Source organism: Trematomus bernacchii, unplaced genomic scaffold (genome assembly GCF_902827165.1).
Source record: "Trematomus bernacchii unplaced genomic scaffold, fTreBer1.1, whole genome shotgun sequence".
Taxonomy (NCBI): Eukaryota; Metazoa; Chordata; class Actinopteri; order Perciformes; family Nototheniidae; genus Trematomus; species Trematomus bernacchii.
In genome coordinates this window covers 8,203,549-8,218,226 of record NW_022988050.1, presented here as the reverse complement: position 1 = coordinate 8,218,226, position 14,678 = coordinate 8,203,549, and the positions used below count along the sequence as shown (strand labels likewise).

At 39.2% G+C, this 14,678-nt stretch overlaps 1 protein-coding gene across 13 annotated transcripts in view; it reads left to right on the top strand.

Moving 5' to 3' along the window:
* Window positions 1–14,678, top strand: part of LOC117473796 (calcium-activated potassium channel subunit alpha-1) — a 78,483-nt gene that overhangs the window by 20,135 nt on the left and 43,670 nt on the right. For all 13 annotated transcript variants that reach the window (XM_034119682.1, XM_034119683.1, XM_034119685.1 and 10 more), the window contains exon 3: window positions 13,702–13,763. In XM_034119682.1, coding sequence (XP_033975573.1) covers window positions 13,702–13,763 — 62 coding nt within the window. The remainder of the gene's footprint in view (window positions 1–13,701; window positions 13,764–14,678) is intronic.

Genomic DNA, 14,678 nt, shown 5'->3' with positions numbered 1-14,678 from the left:
AACGATGTTAATAACTTTAATGCCATCAACATACTCTCTTTGTGTCGATGGGTGTAAAAGCATATGAAAATACTTTTTAACAACATATTTAAAAGATAAAGATTTAAAAAAAAATCTTATTATGATTTATAAACTGTGCAAACCCTTAAAGTAGTACTTAAGAGTGGTTTATAAATATTTAAATGGTAAATAAAAGGTACATTCTAAATGTCAAACTGACACCATCCACACAAGTTTGGGATGCTGGGTGTTTCGTAAAGGAAATAGCAAAAGTAAGAAAGCAGCACAGATGTTGTATCTCAAATTGTACTCCTTAGACATTTGTAGTTTCCATACTGGCTTCGTCCCTCGTGTGCAATGTACGTCTCGGCTGCTGACGTCCGCAAAGACGTCTGTTAGCTTCCTTGTTCCCGGTCCCTGTGCACATTGCAGCTGAATGCAGTAACGTTGCAATTATTACTTCAGGCAGACTCTGTAGCTCCAAGCAGAAATTAAAACTTATAATGAGCTAACAGAAACTGCGGTACCAGGATCTTTCTTCTTGTGCCTCCCATAATTACCCAAAAAGTGTGAATAGTATAAATGTAGGCAATGTAAAATAAACAAGGGCTCATTTAAAAAAATCTACTAAAAAAAACATAGCTCCAATTGTGGCCCAAAGATAACTTACTGACTCGTGGGGATAATATTCCAGATTGTCCGACTAGTTATCTATCACAACACAAACCTCCCGGCAACCCTTTGTTGCACTATGATGAAGTCAAGTGAAATGACGGCAAAATCAAATGTCATTGGTGGTTTTGATAAATCATCCTCTGTTTAAAGCTTGTGACATCCACACAGGAGACCTTAGCCAAGCAGTTTGCCGTGTACCATGATCCTACAGAGTCAGGCAGGAAATCTGTTTTTGATTGCATTAAAAAACACCCCTTTTTAGGTGTATAGTCGTATATGGTTTTGTCTGTCTTGGTCTTTAATGGCGCGTTTCCACTACACGGCCTCGCTCGGCCCCGCTCGGTATGGCTGGGCCTCGTTAGGACTGCCTCACTTTATGGCGCATTTCCATTACAGTTTAGGAACTGGGGTAGTATCTATAGTAACGCAGTGTAGGCGGAGCCGTGACGTGATCTTCAGAGAACCCCAGAAAAACAACACAGCCGTTAGCTGTTAGCACTCAGCACACAGCTCCTCATATATGTTCAGAAACTAGACAAAAGTTAAACAAGTACAAACCACAGACTGCCTGTGTCATGGTGAATACAGTCGCTGCTTTATTTATGTCTGTATAGGCCGTTGTTGTGAGTGTGGACGGTCGGAGCATATACTGCGTTAGCTTAGCCAATCTCCATTTAGAAAACAAGCATTTTAAAAGGTTTTTCCCCTGCCGTCTGTCTGCAGACTTGACAAAGCATTAATTCATGGTTTTTACTAACCGGTATCAGTATGTTGTTACTTCGGCATCATTTTGAAACGTGTATTACAATTAAATCACGGTCAAATATGTCCATCTTGTTGTAGTTGTAGCCCCCTTGCCAGCGATGCTCTCTCTAGTTTAGCATACTCAGCCCGACTCAGCCTCGTTGTCTCTGGCCCTAGACCCGCGATTTTATGAGGCCAGAAAAACTGTGAATTAGGACCCGCCGGCCGGTACTAGGCCAAGTGGAAACGCAACCAAAGACGGGCCGCTGACGTCACAGCCCTCTTAAACCGTGCTCCGCGCTGTAGTGGAAACGCGCCACTAGACCCACGATTTTATGAGGCCAGAAAAACTGTGAATTAGGACCCGCCGGCCGGTACTAGGCCAAGTGGAAACGCAACCAAAAACGGGCCGCTGACGTCACAGCCCTCTTAAACCGTGCTCCGCGCTGTAGTGGAAACGCGCCATAAGATTTAAATACCACGTTTAAAATAAGTGGTCCCACTTTAACATGGCAGTCTTTTGGATTAAATCGGCTTTGTTCAGCGAATCCCTAAATAAATCAAACCAGGGGTCGTTGTGGTATATAGTGTATGTCTGCGGCTTTTATTATTAAAGGTTTCTTAAATGTCAGACAAGACATCTATTTTCTAATTTTAGGTAAATCTAGCCTTTGGTTCCCTGCAGAGAAGGATTTGGCTGTGATGATGTTATTACTGAATATCAGGTCTATCCCTCTGGAGCTGCCGTAATGCTGGTAGTGATCCCTAATGATGAGGAAGCAGCTGCAAGCGGCTCCACAGGAAGCCTAGTAGACAAATAAATAATCGGCTTCTATTGACAAGATGAGAGAGAAATCCCTTAAACCCACCGGTTTTACTCTTGAGTGTGAACGTCGCATAGAGTAAAGCCATTGATGTAGCCATGCTTAGGATACTGTAGTAGTGTCTGCAATGTAAACATCATGAGGAATATTCTGACCGTTAGTACAAGCCTGAATATTAATCTCCATGTAGGACTTGCCATTGATTCCCATGAAAGTGTACGTTCTAAAATGACTATTTGATTCATATTGTGTGTTGTACTTTAATGTGTCCCCATGTAGAATGTAACCAGTGTAGAATTTAGCAGTTCAGCAGCTGCTGAGACGCACTGCTCATGGAAGCAAATGAAATAAAACCAGTCGTGCCTGATTGCTGCAATTTGTGTAAAACCTATTGCTCAATCATGGAGTAAAAATGACTCCTTCCAAACGTACAGTACGCCTTGCTCTTGAGAGGTTATCATTATTTTGATGTTAATAAACAGTAGTGACCTTAAGGTTAGAGTGCCCTTCTGATAAGCACCACTGAGGTACCCTTTATGGCTCTTAACCCAACTGCTCCCATCAGACTGGGGTTGTGCTGGGCAGCTTCCATGCATGTGAATTGTTGTCAGTGAACGCCTCCTAAAGCAGTAGAGTCAATTCATGTTTAAAAAAACAACACCATACAGTACAATTAATATATCTTACTATAAATCACAGAGCAAAAGACACCTCTTATAACTCCATAATATGCCTGAAAAAGGCAAGTGTTCTTTAGTATCAAAGTCATCTATTGACAGCTGTATGTACACCAATTCTTAAACTGCAAACAGAAACTGTTAATAAATAATAGAAAGTACTTTTAATCGTAAAACATTTGTCAATATGTAATAAACAAATCGAGGCAAATAATACTTCCTGTTTGCATCCCCAATAAACCCCAAATCTCTTCAAACTGTAGGTCAAACACATTTATTATCCTCCTAATTTGGGTGAAACAATCATTAAATATAATGGGAGTGAAAAATATATCAGTAAGCTTTTTTCATGTTTCACAATCAATATTTACTGACGCTCAGAATGTTCCTTCGAAATCTGCGTCACAACGTGTTTGTTTATCAGATGCCAAAACACTGTAGAGAGGTTTATTATACAATGAGGGAGGATTTTACAACCCCTGAAAGATATCACAGTCATAATCATTTTATTACTTTATCTTTCCAAGCAACAGTTGGCCAGTAAACAGTAGAAACCCAGCCGTAACTGTCAAACTAAAAGGGATATACTTGCTTTTATATGATTGGCCATAACAGTTAGATGATTTATAATATTTATTCTTGTAAACGGCCCACCTTTCTCTTTTTCCTTATTCTATTCCTAAGAGTAACATAAGGCTAACATGTATTCATTAGGAAGATGTTTCAAGTGTGTTTGACCTCTGACCCCACTCATCATCTCTGATGGTTTGACGTGAAAACGATACTGGAGGACACTTGAGGGCAGAAAGGTGAGAAGAAGAATTTCAGGGGGTGTAAAGTTACAATTTGAGTTATGTTAGACTGGTTGGTTATATCGCAGGAGAGATTCATCCTCTGGGGATTGTGGTTTCTCTGTGGTTTGTTCCAGGAAGGAAAGACATCCAGCAGTACCCACATCAGTGTGATTTTCTAATATTAACTTTCCTCTGGCAGCATGTGGGTTTTACGGACATAAATTTGTTCTTGCTTAAAACTATCTTCTTTGATTTGTGTCTTATGAACGCTGCCAAAATGATGATTAGAAACTGCCCAACATGGCCAGTAACGACATCAAATCAAGAAATAAAAGACATTAAGCATGCTTGGCATTAAAGATGGTACTTGGTGCTAAAAATGGGAGGCGTGTGGCGCAGTGGGTGGTGCGTTGGTGTTCGGATCAGGGGGTCACAGGTTCAAACCCCACTGCAGTCAGCATGTCGTTGTGTCCCTGGGCAACACACTTCACCCCAAATTGCTCCTGTGGTGATTGCCCACAGTATTGAGTATGTAAGTCGCTTTGGATAAAAGCGTCTAACAAGTGACATGTACTGTAATGTAATGTAATGTAAAAATGAAAGTTAAGAACATAAAAAAACAAGTTAATGTCTTTATTTCTTAGGCTCAATGGAGGGTTTTTGTGCTCTCTATCCTCTTCCAGTTATGAGACAACAACCCTGCCATTCAACATGGTCTCTTGGTCACTCAGCTGATCAGTGTAATGTCTTTGATAAACCGAGGGATGAAGACATATCTCTGGCAGGGTCACTGATCCTGCAGCTTGCAACACATTGAACTTGTGCAGCTCAGTGTCCTTCAGCTTTGCTCAGAAGTGAATCATTAGATTGATAAAACAGCTTGGGCATTATGAGAATGATGAGCTACCTTCTTACCACACACACGTCTGGGGATTATATAATATTTATCAACCTTCTGCTGCTGTCGTCAGTGACTGCGGCCCATTATGCATTCTGATTATTATCTTATCTGAAGATGAGTAATGTGACGAATTCTGCCAAAGATACTTTGTTTCATTTTGATCTTAATCTATTCCAAAACAGTACTCCTTCCTCCTTCAACTAATAGCCTATAAGTTTCGATCAAAGTTGCATGTCACAAATAAAATACAATCTACAAATGTAATTAATTTCCAGCACACATTATATTGGCGTTCACAATGAAATCCTAAGAAGGCTCTCTACTTGAGTCTGATCCCAATCTCTTTTTACAGCAGGTGTGTCGTCATCGCTTGTTGAAATTATCTGATTATGACTTTTAAACTGTGAATGTCTGTTTGACTTTCCTTCCTCTGACCTTGTCAAACACACCCGAGTGACACGGAACAGATCAGCTGTGATTTTCAACATTTAATCATCATTTCTTGTTCAGGCGGATGAAGTTATAGGCCGCTTGTGAAACTCATGCTGTGTAGGTTATACTAAGATGATGCTTGAGGAGGGACCCAGGCTCCTGGAGACCCGTCCAATATTAGTATGCATGTTGCCAAAAGCATGGGACACATGCAGTCAGCCAGTGAAATCAGGTCTGAGCTCAAAGGGTATGCAGTTGTGTCTTAAAGGCCCAATCTGTGTTTTTTCTACCATATCATTTACAGGTAGTGCTTATATTTGCATGTATATTTGACATTTTAATGTTCAATAAGCATTTTGACATTATTAGCAGATCACAATCTTATCATTTGGATCTGTTTTGATGCTTCGTTCACACGCAGGACTGATGTTCTACCTTCAGAAATCAGTTTAAAGTTGTTACATGACAAGTAACAAACCTCTTGATATGTGTAGCTTTAAGATTGTGCTGCCAAATGACATGCCACAAGGTTTATACTCAAAAAGGGCCATTGGGATTATTTGTCTCCGCTGATTAGATTTAACAATCATCTGATTGACATTCATCAACATCAAATCGAGCAATATAATCAGGGCTCTTTTTTTAGCCGTAATTGTGCAGGCTTGACAAAAGTGCTCCAAATAGACAGTTGAGAACCTCATGGCATCAGAAGGTCACAATGAGTTCATCATCCATCATGGTGCTTCAGCAGCAAATAATGTAAATATGGAAAGAACAACAATAGCTTGAGACCAGAGAGCCAAAGTTGCATCACACGTCACAGATGTCCTGTCAGCTGCAGCGGAGCAGGATGTCAGCAGTAAATGTTTCAAATGTCCATTCAGAGTCTGAGTTTATCAGGGCTGCAGTCCATCACGGTTATGGCTTGTGTCGTAAAAAAAATGCTAATTTGCTGTTGTCACCCCAGGCGAAGGATACTCTGTTCAGGAGTAAACTAAGTTAGCAAGGCCAGACTTTAAGACCAAGGTGTCCCCTACTCCTCAAGGCCTATCCGCTCTTACAGCTGTTCTAAATCTCACAATATATTTATATTTTGTAATGATTGTGTGTTAAAGTTAATGAGTTTTTGATTTGCTTCTTTGCAGTACGAGTCACAGCCAATCCAAGAATTGAATAATTCAATTGCTGAGTGAGTCCTATGAATGTACAAATGGCTGCCGTGTAGTTTTTCATACATGCTTTCTGTAAAGAAGTTCACTAGTATGACCTGAAACTCTCAATTGATTAAAATTGAGAACCCTGATCTGTTCCTAAAAACGTTTCAAGTTCTGAAAAATAAATCTGAAAAAGAAGAATAGATGTCCATTTATGCTGCAATTCTTCCACAGTCTGTAATTGAGCTATTAAACCTGAGGATGGCACATTGATTTTTTTTCTTCCCTTCTATTGTGCCGTTCTGTATTTTTGTGAGTGTCTTTATGTACACCATGCCTTGTTGATCAATGTGGCATTTGAGGACAGACAGATGGACTGGCTGGAATTCACCAGGATAGTCCTCAGGTCATTTTATTTAGAAAGGCAGCACTGTGTGCCTGGGAAGCTGCTGGGGGCCACACACTCACCCATGAGGAACACCGGGTCAGGGACTTACGCTCCTATGAACAATTAAGTCTCACAAAATTAAAGGGAGAGCTCTATGAACTGGATGTGACCTGTGTGGAGACGGGCTGTTAACCGCAAACACAAATCTCTGGCATCCCACCAATAGAGCTTTGATCCCGCAGTGACTGCAGGCTTTCAGGGAATACGGAAAAAACGGATCCCTGGTTCTTCTGAATCCTGTTTTTAGGTACTGCAGCTCACGTAGTAACACAACCAACCACTGAAGAATTTGTAAAACATGTTTCTATCACACCTGAATCTCAATGAGCCCTCATCAAATATGATTATTTTGACTGGACCACTGCGGTAGATGAATACTATTCAATGCTCTTAAACTAAAATCTGATCAATTACATCGATAATTCAGAAATTCTTACTAATAATTGTTCAATATTTGCAAACTGAGTCACTTAAAGGGGCATTGCACACTGTTTTAAGGCCTTTAAATGGTGCTAAATCATGGTGCAATAATTGTGGCGGTAAAAGCCATACTCTTTTTTAGCCCCGGAATTCAAATTCCGAATTCTTAAAAGCAGGTTGAATTGTGAGATAAAAATCTGAATTATTTTCTCCCTTCGCTATTCTTTGAATACATTTAGTAAATACAAATGAAATTGAAATAGTGCAAGAATTTCAATTTTATTTGTATTTACTTGTATTTTACTTGACTGAAGATGTCATCACATTCTGCATAATGTCATGTGATCACCGGTGAAGAAAGGCTCTTTGAAATCAGTGATGTGGAGTGCGATGACATCATTGTTGACGTCATGCAGAATGTAGTGACATCATCGGTGACATCACAGAGCCTCTCCTGAAAGTTTGCAAATAGAACTCAAATTGTGAACTCCACCAAGCAAAAGACTTATCACAAGTGCTTACCCTGTGTAAAAAAGCTGATCGGCAGCTTTGATACCTTGCGGAGCATGATCACGTTGTGACGTCACTCCGAAGTGATGACGTCACCGATGAATACTTGAAATTATTATGGATTAATTACTAATCAGAAGTACACAAGGGATTAGTAATTAATCCATAATAATTTCAAGTATTCATGAGTTCATTCATGAGTTCAAGTATTCAATCAGAAGTACACAAGGGATTAGTAATTAATCCATAATAATTTCAAGTATTCATCGGTGACGTCATCACTTCGGAGTGACGTCACAACGTGATCATGCTCCGCAAGGTATCAAAGCTGCCGATCAGCTTTTTTACACAGGGCAAGCACTTGTGGTAAGTCTTTTGCTTGGTGGAGTTCACAATTTGAGTTCTATTTGCAAACTTTCAGGAGAGGCTCTGTGATGTCACCGATGATGTCACTACATTCTGCATGACGTCAACAATGATGTCATCGCACTCCGCATCACTGATTTCAAAGAGCCTTTCTTCACCGGTGATCACATGACATTATGCAGAATGTGATGACATCTTCAGTCAAGTAAAATACAAGTAAATACAAATAAAATTGAAATTATTGCACTATTTCAATTTTATTTGTAATTACTAAATGTATTCAAATAATAGCGAAGGGAGAAAATAATTCAGATTTTTATCTCACAATTCAACCTGCTTTTAAGAATTCGGAATTTGAATTTCGGGGCTAAAAAAGAGTATGGCTTTTACCGCCACAATTATTGCATTTTTTTTTTTGGAATACTGAATTTGAAAAAAGAATTGCAAAGGGAGAAACTAAGTCAGATTTTGATCTCGAAATTCAGATTATTTTGGAGAATCCTTAATTTTAAAGGAGACCTATCATGCTATATTTGAATAATATATTGTAGGGCCATACCTATATAAGGTATATTTATACGTTTTCTTTTTCAAAATACCAAACAGATCATGCATTTTAGCCATGACTCATTTCGCTCTATTTTGCTCTCCTCCACCCCTGTCTTTGCATGCGCTGCAGCTGACCACGCCCCCCTGCAAAGGAGGGGGCCGAGTTACGAGTGTCATGTTACCATGCTGTTACCATGCTGTTACCATGCTGTTACCATGCTGTTACCATGCCACGGCAACCTCTCATTCCCCTGATTGGTGGAGAGTTGGCCATATAGGCGGAGCTCCTCGTCACTGACGTCAGACTATTTTCAAATCTGTATCAGTCTGTATCAGATCCGTTGCAGCCCCGTTTTTAGAGATTTTGGGTATGGAGGAAAAGAGAGAGGGTTGTGTTTTCTGACACTTGGTGAGTTCCCTGACACACCGGGGACACATATTCATGTATAAAAGACATACAAAGGTGCATTTTGCATGATAGGTCCCCTTTAACTGAAGAATTCCGAGGATGAAAAGATTTGTGATTTTAATTTCTGAATTTAGATCTATTTCTGAGATTTTAAAATATGAATTGTGAGGGGACAAAAAAAATAGTTCTTAATATTAATCTCAAAACTCCAAATTCTGACTTTATATTCCGATGCATAAACCGTATCTTTTTGCATAAATTCAAAGCTAAAAAACATTTTCCACATGTTACCCTATCCTCTTCCTATCCATCACTTCCATAGGTCAATATGTAGGGCTTTTTCTTTCTTTTCTTTGTAAAGTTCTGTTATTCTTTCTTGCAAAATCACTGCTAGAAGAACAAAAAACATTTATACTAAGAGATAATAATTCATTCCTGCTGGCATTCACAAAAGCAAAAATCCACAAAATATGACTAAAAGTCAGACATTTTAATCGAAAGCTCCTGATGTAGCACCATTTAAAGGCCTTAAAACAGTGCGCAATGCCCCTTTAAGTGACTCAGTTTGCAAATATTTAACAATTATTAGTAATAATTTCTGAATTATCGATGTAATTGATCAGATTTTAGTTTAAAGATTTAAAGGTGTTGTTTGCAGCGTAACATTCCTACAACATTTCACTGGAGCTCCGCGGGCGGCAGATCCATCCAAAGACAGGTTTCTTCTACAGTGCCTTGTTGTATAGTCTGTACACTTCATTTGTTTTACATGCGTGGTTTCCCTTTTTTTGTTGTCTATGTTATATACGTATTATATAATCGCGTGGCTGTACATTTTATACTGTAAGTCTTTGCCTTATTTTTTTCTCCTGATGATCACTTCATGGTAATTTTCTTAAGATTCAAATCTTGTTGTATTTTTCTCTACGCAACCATGCAACTGACAGGTTATCTTTGACACATTACTGGTATTTCGTTTTTGTATCTGTATTAGCTGTATCATGTATTGAAAGGATGATTCTAACAATAAATGATTACATTTTGGTCTCAATACCACTATTAACATTGTTTATTTTATTCGATACTACTGACAGTCTCAGGCCCCGGCCCCACGAGGACGCATACGGTAAAACGCATACGCAAACGCAATCGCAAAAAAGGCTTCCGTCCCCACGCAATAGACACCGGAAAGTGTCTGTTCACACGAGACAGCTCCGTTTAGCTCCAACCGCTGGAAAAGCTGCAGTACATATGCCGGGCCTGTGTGAAAGTGTGTGTCACTTAGTGTACAGAATATACAACAAGGCACTGTGGAAGAAACCTGTCTTCGGATAGATCTGCCGCCCGCGGAGCTCCAGTGAAATGTTGTAGGAATGTTACGCTGCAAACAATCCAGCAAGTCTTTAACACAGATCAAACTAAAAGGAGCCTTGGTTGCCATTGCTTAATATTGAAAATACGTAATTTGCCTCGATGCCAGGAGTGTCATTTTACTCTGAATTATCAGAGAGGGTGGCAGAACACTACAGTAAAATATCTCTTACTGTGGAAGCTGACTTTCTGTTTCTTTGGCAGGCTATTCATGCTTGTTGATGTTGAGTCATACTTCGGGAAGAGTGGAGGAGCATGAGTGGGTTTTCCGTTGTTTTGTAGGTTGACTTCTGAAAGCTTGAGACCTGAAGGTGCACTCTGCAGGGCTGCGACAACATACTGTGTATCATCGACAAAAACATTGGTGGATTATAATCTGTTATGAAAGTTGACCTTGAAGATTCTTTTCAACATAAAATGTATGATTATAAATACTTTCATAAAATGTTTAGAATTGTTTTGTTTTTTCTGAGAAGGACTGGAGATTTCTTATAAAGTTATTTAGAGAATACATTTTTTTTCACAGATTTCAGAAATAAATGTATACTTGACTTGGACTTGATCAATGTGAACATGACTTCACTACTTAAAGACTTATTTGAGAATTAAGAGCAAAAGCACTCAAGTTATTTTCATTTATGTTTGTAGCAGAATCACCAATTAGTTTGAAAGGACTTTATGATCTGCACAACATACCGCACACACTCCCACTCCCCTGCATTAGTAAAAGAAAAGCATTCAACTTGAATATAAATGTGATAAATGATTTGATCAACACAGTTTTTAATGAAACATGTTCAAATGCAGCTGGATTATTATTGAAGACTATGCCCAATTTCAGTCCCCATGTTTGTAAGATTTGTCTTGAACCACCATCAGAATATTTGACACGCGACATGGACTTGTTTTGAATGACTTGTCTTTTTAATTATTTTACATATCACTTGACACTTGACTTGGAATTTTCTCAAGTTACTTGTGACTTTCCCTGATATTTGATAAAAAAAACGTTTCCTTTATTCCACAGTGGTTTCTATAAAGTAGTTTCTTTCCTGGTCTTTTGACAGAAAAGTATTCTTACCACTACTTTTCTCTCCTATCTTTTAATTGGCGACAGTATGAAGTGAAGAGCATAAGATTTAGTTAGTTAAGAGAAGGAAGATGCAAATTGGAGTATGTCTGGGCAGCTCTCGTGGTCGTCATGCAAAAGGCATGTGCTGTCGTCGTTCCTCTCTGAGTCCGAGCAGCTGCAGCCATCTGCCAGTAAATGGCTGAGGGTGGCTCAAGATACAGATGTGATGCCTCATTATCCGCTGAATGAGATGAATGATGAATCCTGGCACCGGCTGTCCCTGACAAACCCAGTCATGATTGCCCTCCCTTTGTTCCAGCCCCATGTGTCTTATTTACTGAATCTTTCTCTGCCAGCGACATTAGCATTTCCAGGGTTGCACCAACATTGTTTCAAGTTTCTAAACTGGGCTGGTCAGAGGCATAAAGAGATTTCCTGGCTTTCAAAGAGGAAGGGTCGATTAAAAATGCATGCGGGTGCTTTTTGTCATTACGGAGCCATCAGTGGTTGCAGGTTGACAATACAATTTCACATCATGGAAATGAATGAGGCTGAGCTCATTCATTATGGATGCCCATCGGTTTCTTGTTCAGGATGGGCTTTGTGTCATTTCTAAATAGATGAAAGCCAGGTAGGGTCGCAGATACCCCTGTAGTGTATTTCAGGATGAAAAACATTGGTTCTGCTGTCTGGAAGAAACCTTTCTGTGCGAGTCAGCGTCTTTCTGGGTGCCGCATTAGCACTGACGTTTACAAGGGGAAATTAGGACACTATGCATCAGTATTAATGAGCTGCTTCCTTTTTTGACTTCAAATCATTATTTATGTACAATTAACTCCATTTTTTTAAAGACTTAAAACCGGCGTGTTTTTTGTAACCCAAATGGCAGTGGTTTAGTTACGTGTAGCCTACTTTCTAATAAGTATGCTCCAGTTAGGTAACAGGGATTTTGTCCCCTGCCCCTCCAGCTTTGATAATCTTCCACTTTCTTCTCCGCTTGACAAACACAACATGACAGCATTCACTTGTGAATTTAACTGTGATTCTGAGTGACAGCAGCGTTGCATCAGGAGAGACCACAGGTTGTTTTCCTACAGGTAACATTGATTGTAACCACAAGCTCTGTTTTCCTCCTAGAAATCAATATACGGAATTTTCCAAGTTTTTCTATTTGTATTTAAGTTGTGGTCTGATTTGTTGTTATATTCTCTCAAGTTTTCCCTCTACCAGTCTCAGAGCTCTCACCTGATTAGTTTACTAACACCCATGGATCTCATATTTGTTTTTGCAGTGATTTTATTTAATGTAACTTCCTTTTTGAACGTCTCCACACACTCCAGGCTTCTTTTTATTCAACAGCATGTCCTCTTGTAGAAAGGCAGCGTGATTGAGTCAAAGTGATGCCCCTGTTTGATTCTCATGCTGCTCCACCGTGGCTCCTAGAAGCTCGGGGCTCAGCGGATCCTTCCTTGTTTGTGTCTGTGAAAGCTGAAGCCATTTCTGTCACCTCGCCCACTCTTCCACTGCCTATTTACATGATGAGCTGAGCTCTTGTGTATTTATTTACACTGTCATATATACAGTACTGATGAGTCTGTTTGTGACACTGTTGCTCCAAACTGTGACTCTTTTTTATTTGATTTATATAACACAATTATGAGTGCCTGAGAAGACATATTTACGTCTGTCGATGCTCATTTATAGGCATTACATATTTGCTGATTACCTTGAAACACATTTTTCTAATTTAAAAAGATCTAAATCTGCAAATAAAGATAATTTTCATCTCTTGATGAATTTGTAATTAGTGATCCATCATTATGTCTGGTTAAAGGGAAACATTCACGTAATATAATTTAGTTTTGTTTAAAATAAAACAAAGAAACTGATTACTCATTAACGGAAAAGTTGTAGGTTTCATTCGGCTAACAGATGAATGGTCTACTGGGTATTATCAAATAATAATGTGTTGAAAATACATTTTAATTTGTCATATTCTGTGCTTCTCTTAACGCTTTTTGAGTTCTTACTTAACTTTCATTGCCATTATTTATTTGTATTTCTCCCTGATTTTTGTATTTATTTTTGAAATAGTCTTTATCATCAATACCTGAATATTTATTTTGCATTTTGTTGTTGCAAACTCCTCCACACTTTACACATCACTTTTAATATTAGAATACATTTGTATTTCCAGCCGAAAGCGTTTGAAGCATAAATCTGGTGCCCTCCTTTTGCCCTTTCCTGTACTAGAGTGCCAAGCATCCGAAGAAATAACATCTACTGTCTTTTTCTGAACTAGATTGAGTCGTGTTCTAACAACTGAGTAAAATGCTCCTATTTTCTTTTTTCCAGGTGGTGCTCGTCTTTGCTCTCAGCATTGGGGCCCTTGTTATATACTTCATTGATTCTTCTGAGTGAGTATTTTTTTACTTTAATCCTTGTACTTAATTATGCTGCTACTTTAGCTTATATGACACAATTGACCCGGTTTAACCTGCTCCACCCCGGAATATTTGAGAAATCAAGAAACTGAGAAGTGGTCTTGAGTCATTAAGTCTTCCAGTCCTTAAGTATCAAACAAAAAAAACATCGACTTTGAGGCGGGGGAACAGGAAGTGCAAAAATGCTAACTCATTTTCAGGATGTAGTATTCATTCCCAAAGCTCTCTGTTACGGTCTTCTGAAATCCCGCTGTTAAATTGATGATGCTTCAGTTAGAATGATTAGATTGGTTGAAGGTACAATTGTATGAGTTTCAGACATTTATGATTTAGAATACCCTCAGAGGGCCCAGTCATTAACTGTTTGCTCCACTCTCATAAATCCTCATATAGTGCTGTAGTTCCTCCCTAATTAAACTGAGTGCTTTGTGCTCTGTATATGGTATTTCAGAGCATGTTCTTGCTGGCTGTTTTTATCCAATCCCCATCCAGGTTAACTGCTCTGAGCTTACTGAAGGTCTCTGCTGACAAACAGCCAGAGCTCGCTGATGAAATTCGCTTAATCTCTGTACAAAAGGATCAGACTATCAAACAGGCAGGAAAGACCCAAGTTCCTGTTCAAAACCAATCACCGTCACTCATCGAACTGGAGGACCCCATTAGTGTACTGTAACTGCAGCCTGCTGGTGTTTGAACAGGAAGCGTCATTAACAAGTAGAGCTAAATACACAGGATAAAAGCTTTTATCAAGCCAAAGGGAGTCACGGCTGGGAGTAATGTGAAGAGAAAAAGGCTGTAAACTTTGTAAAATGGCTCATGTCCTGGAGGCATGTTGTTGTTATTTCATAAGACTGCATACAGTGAAAGGCTTGGCTTCTCTGATGTGGT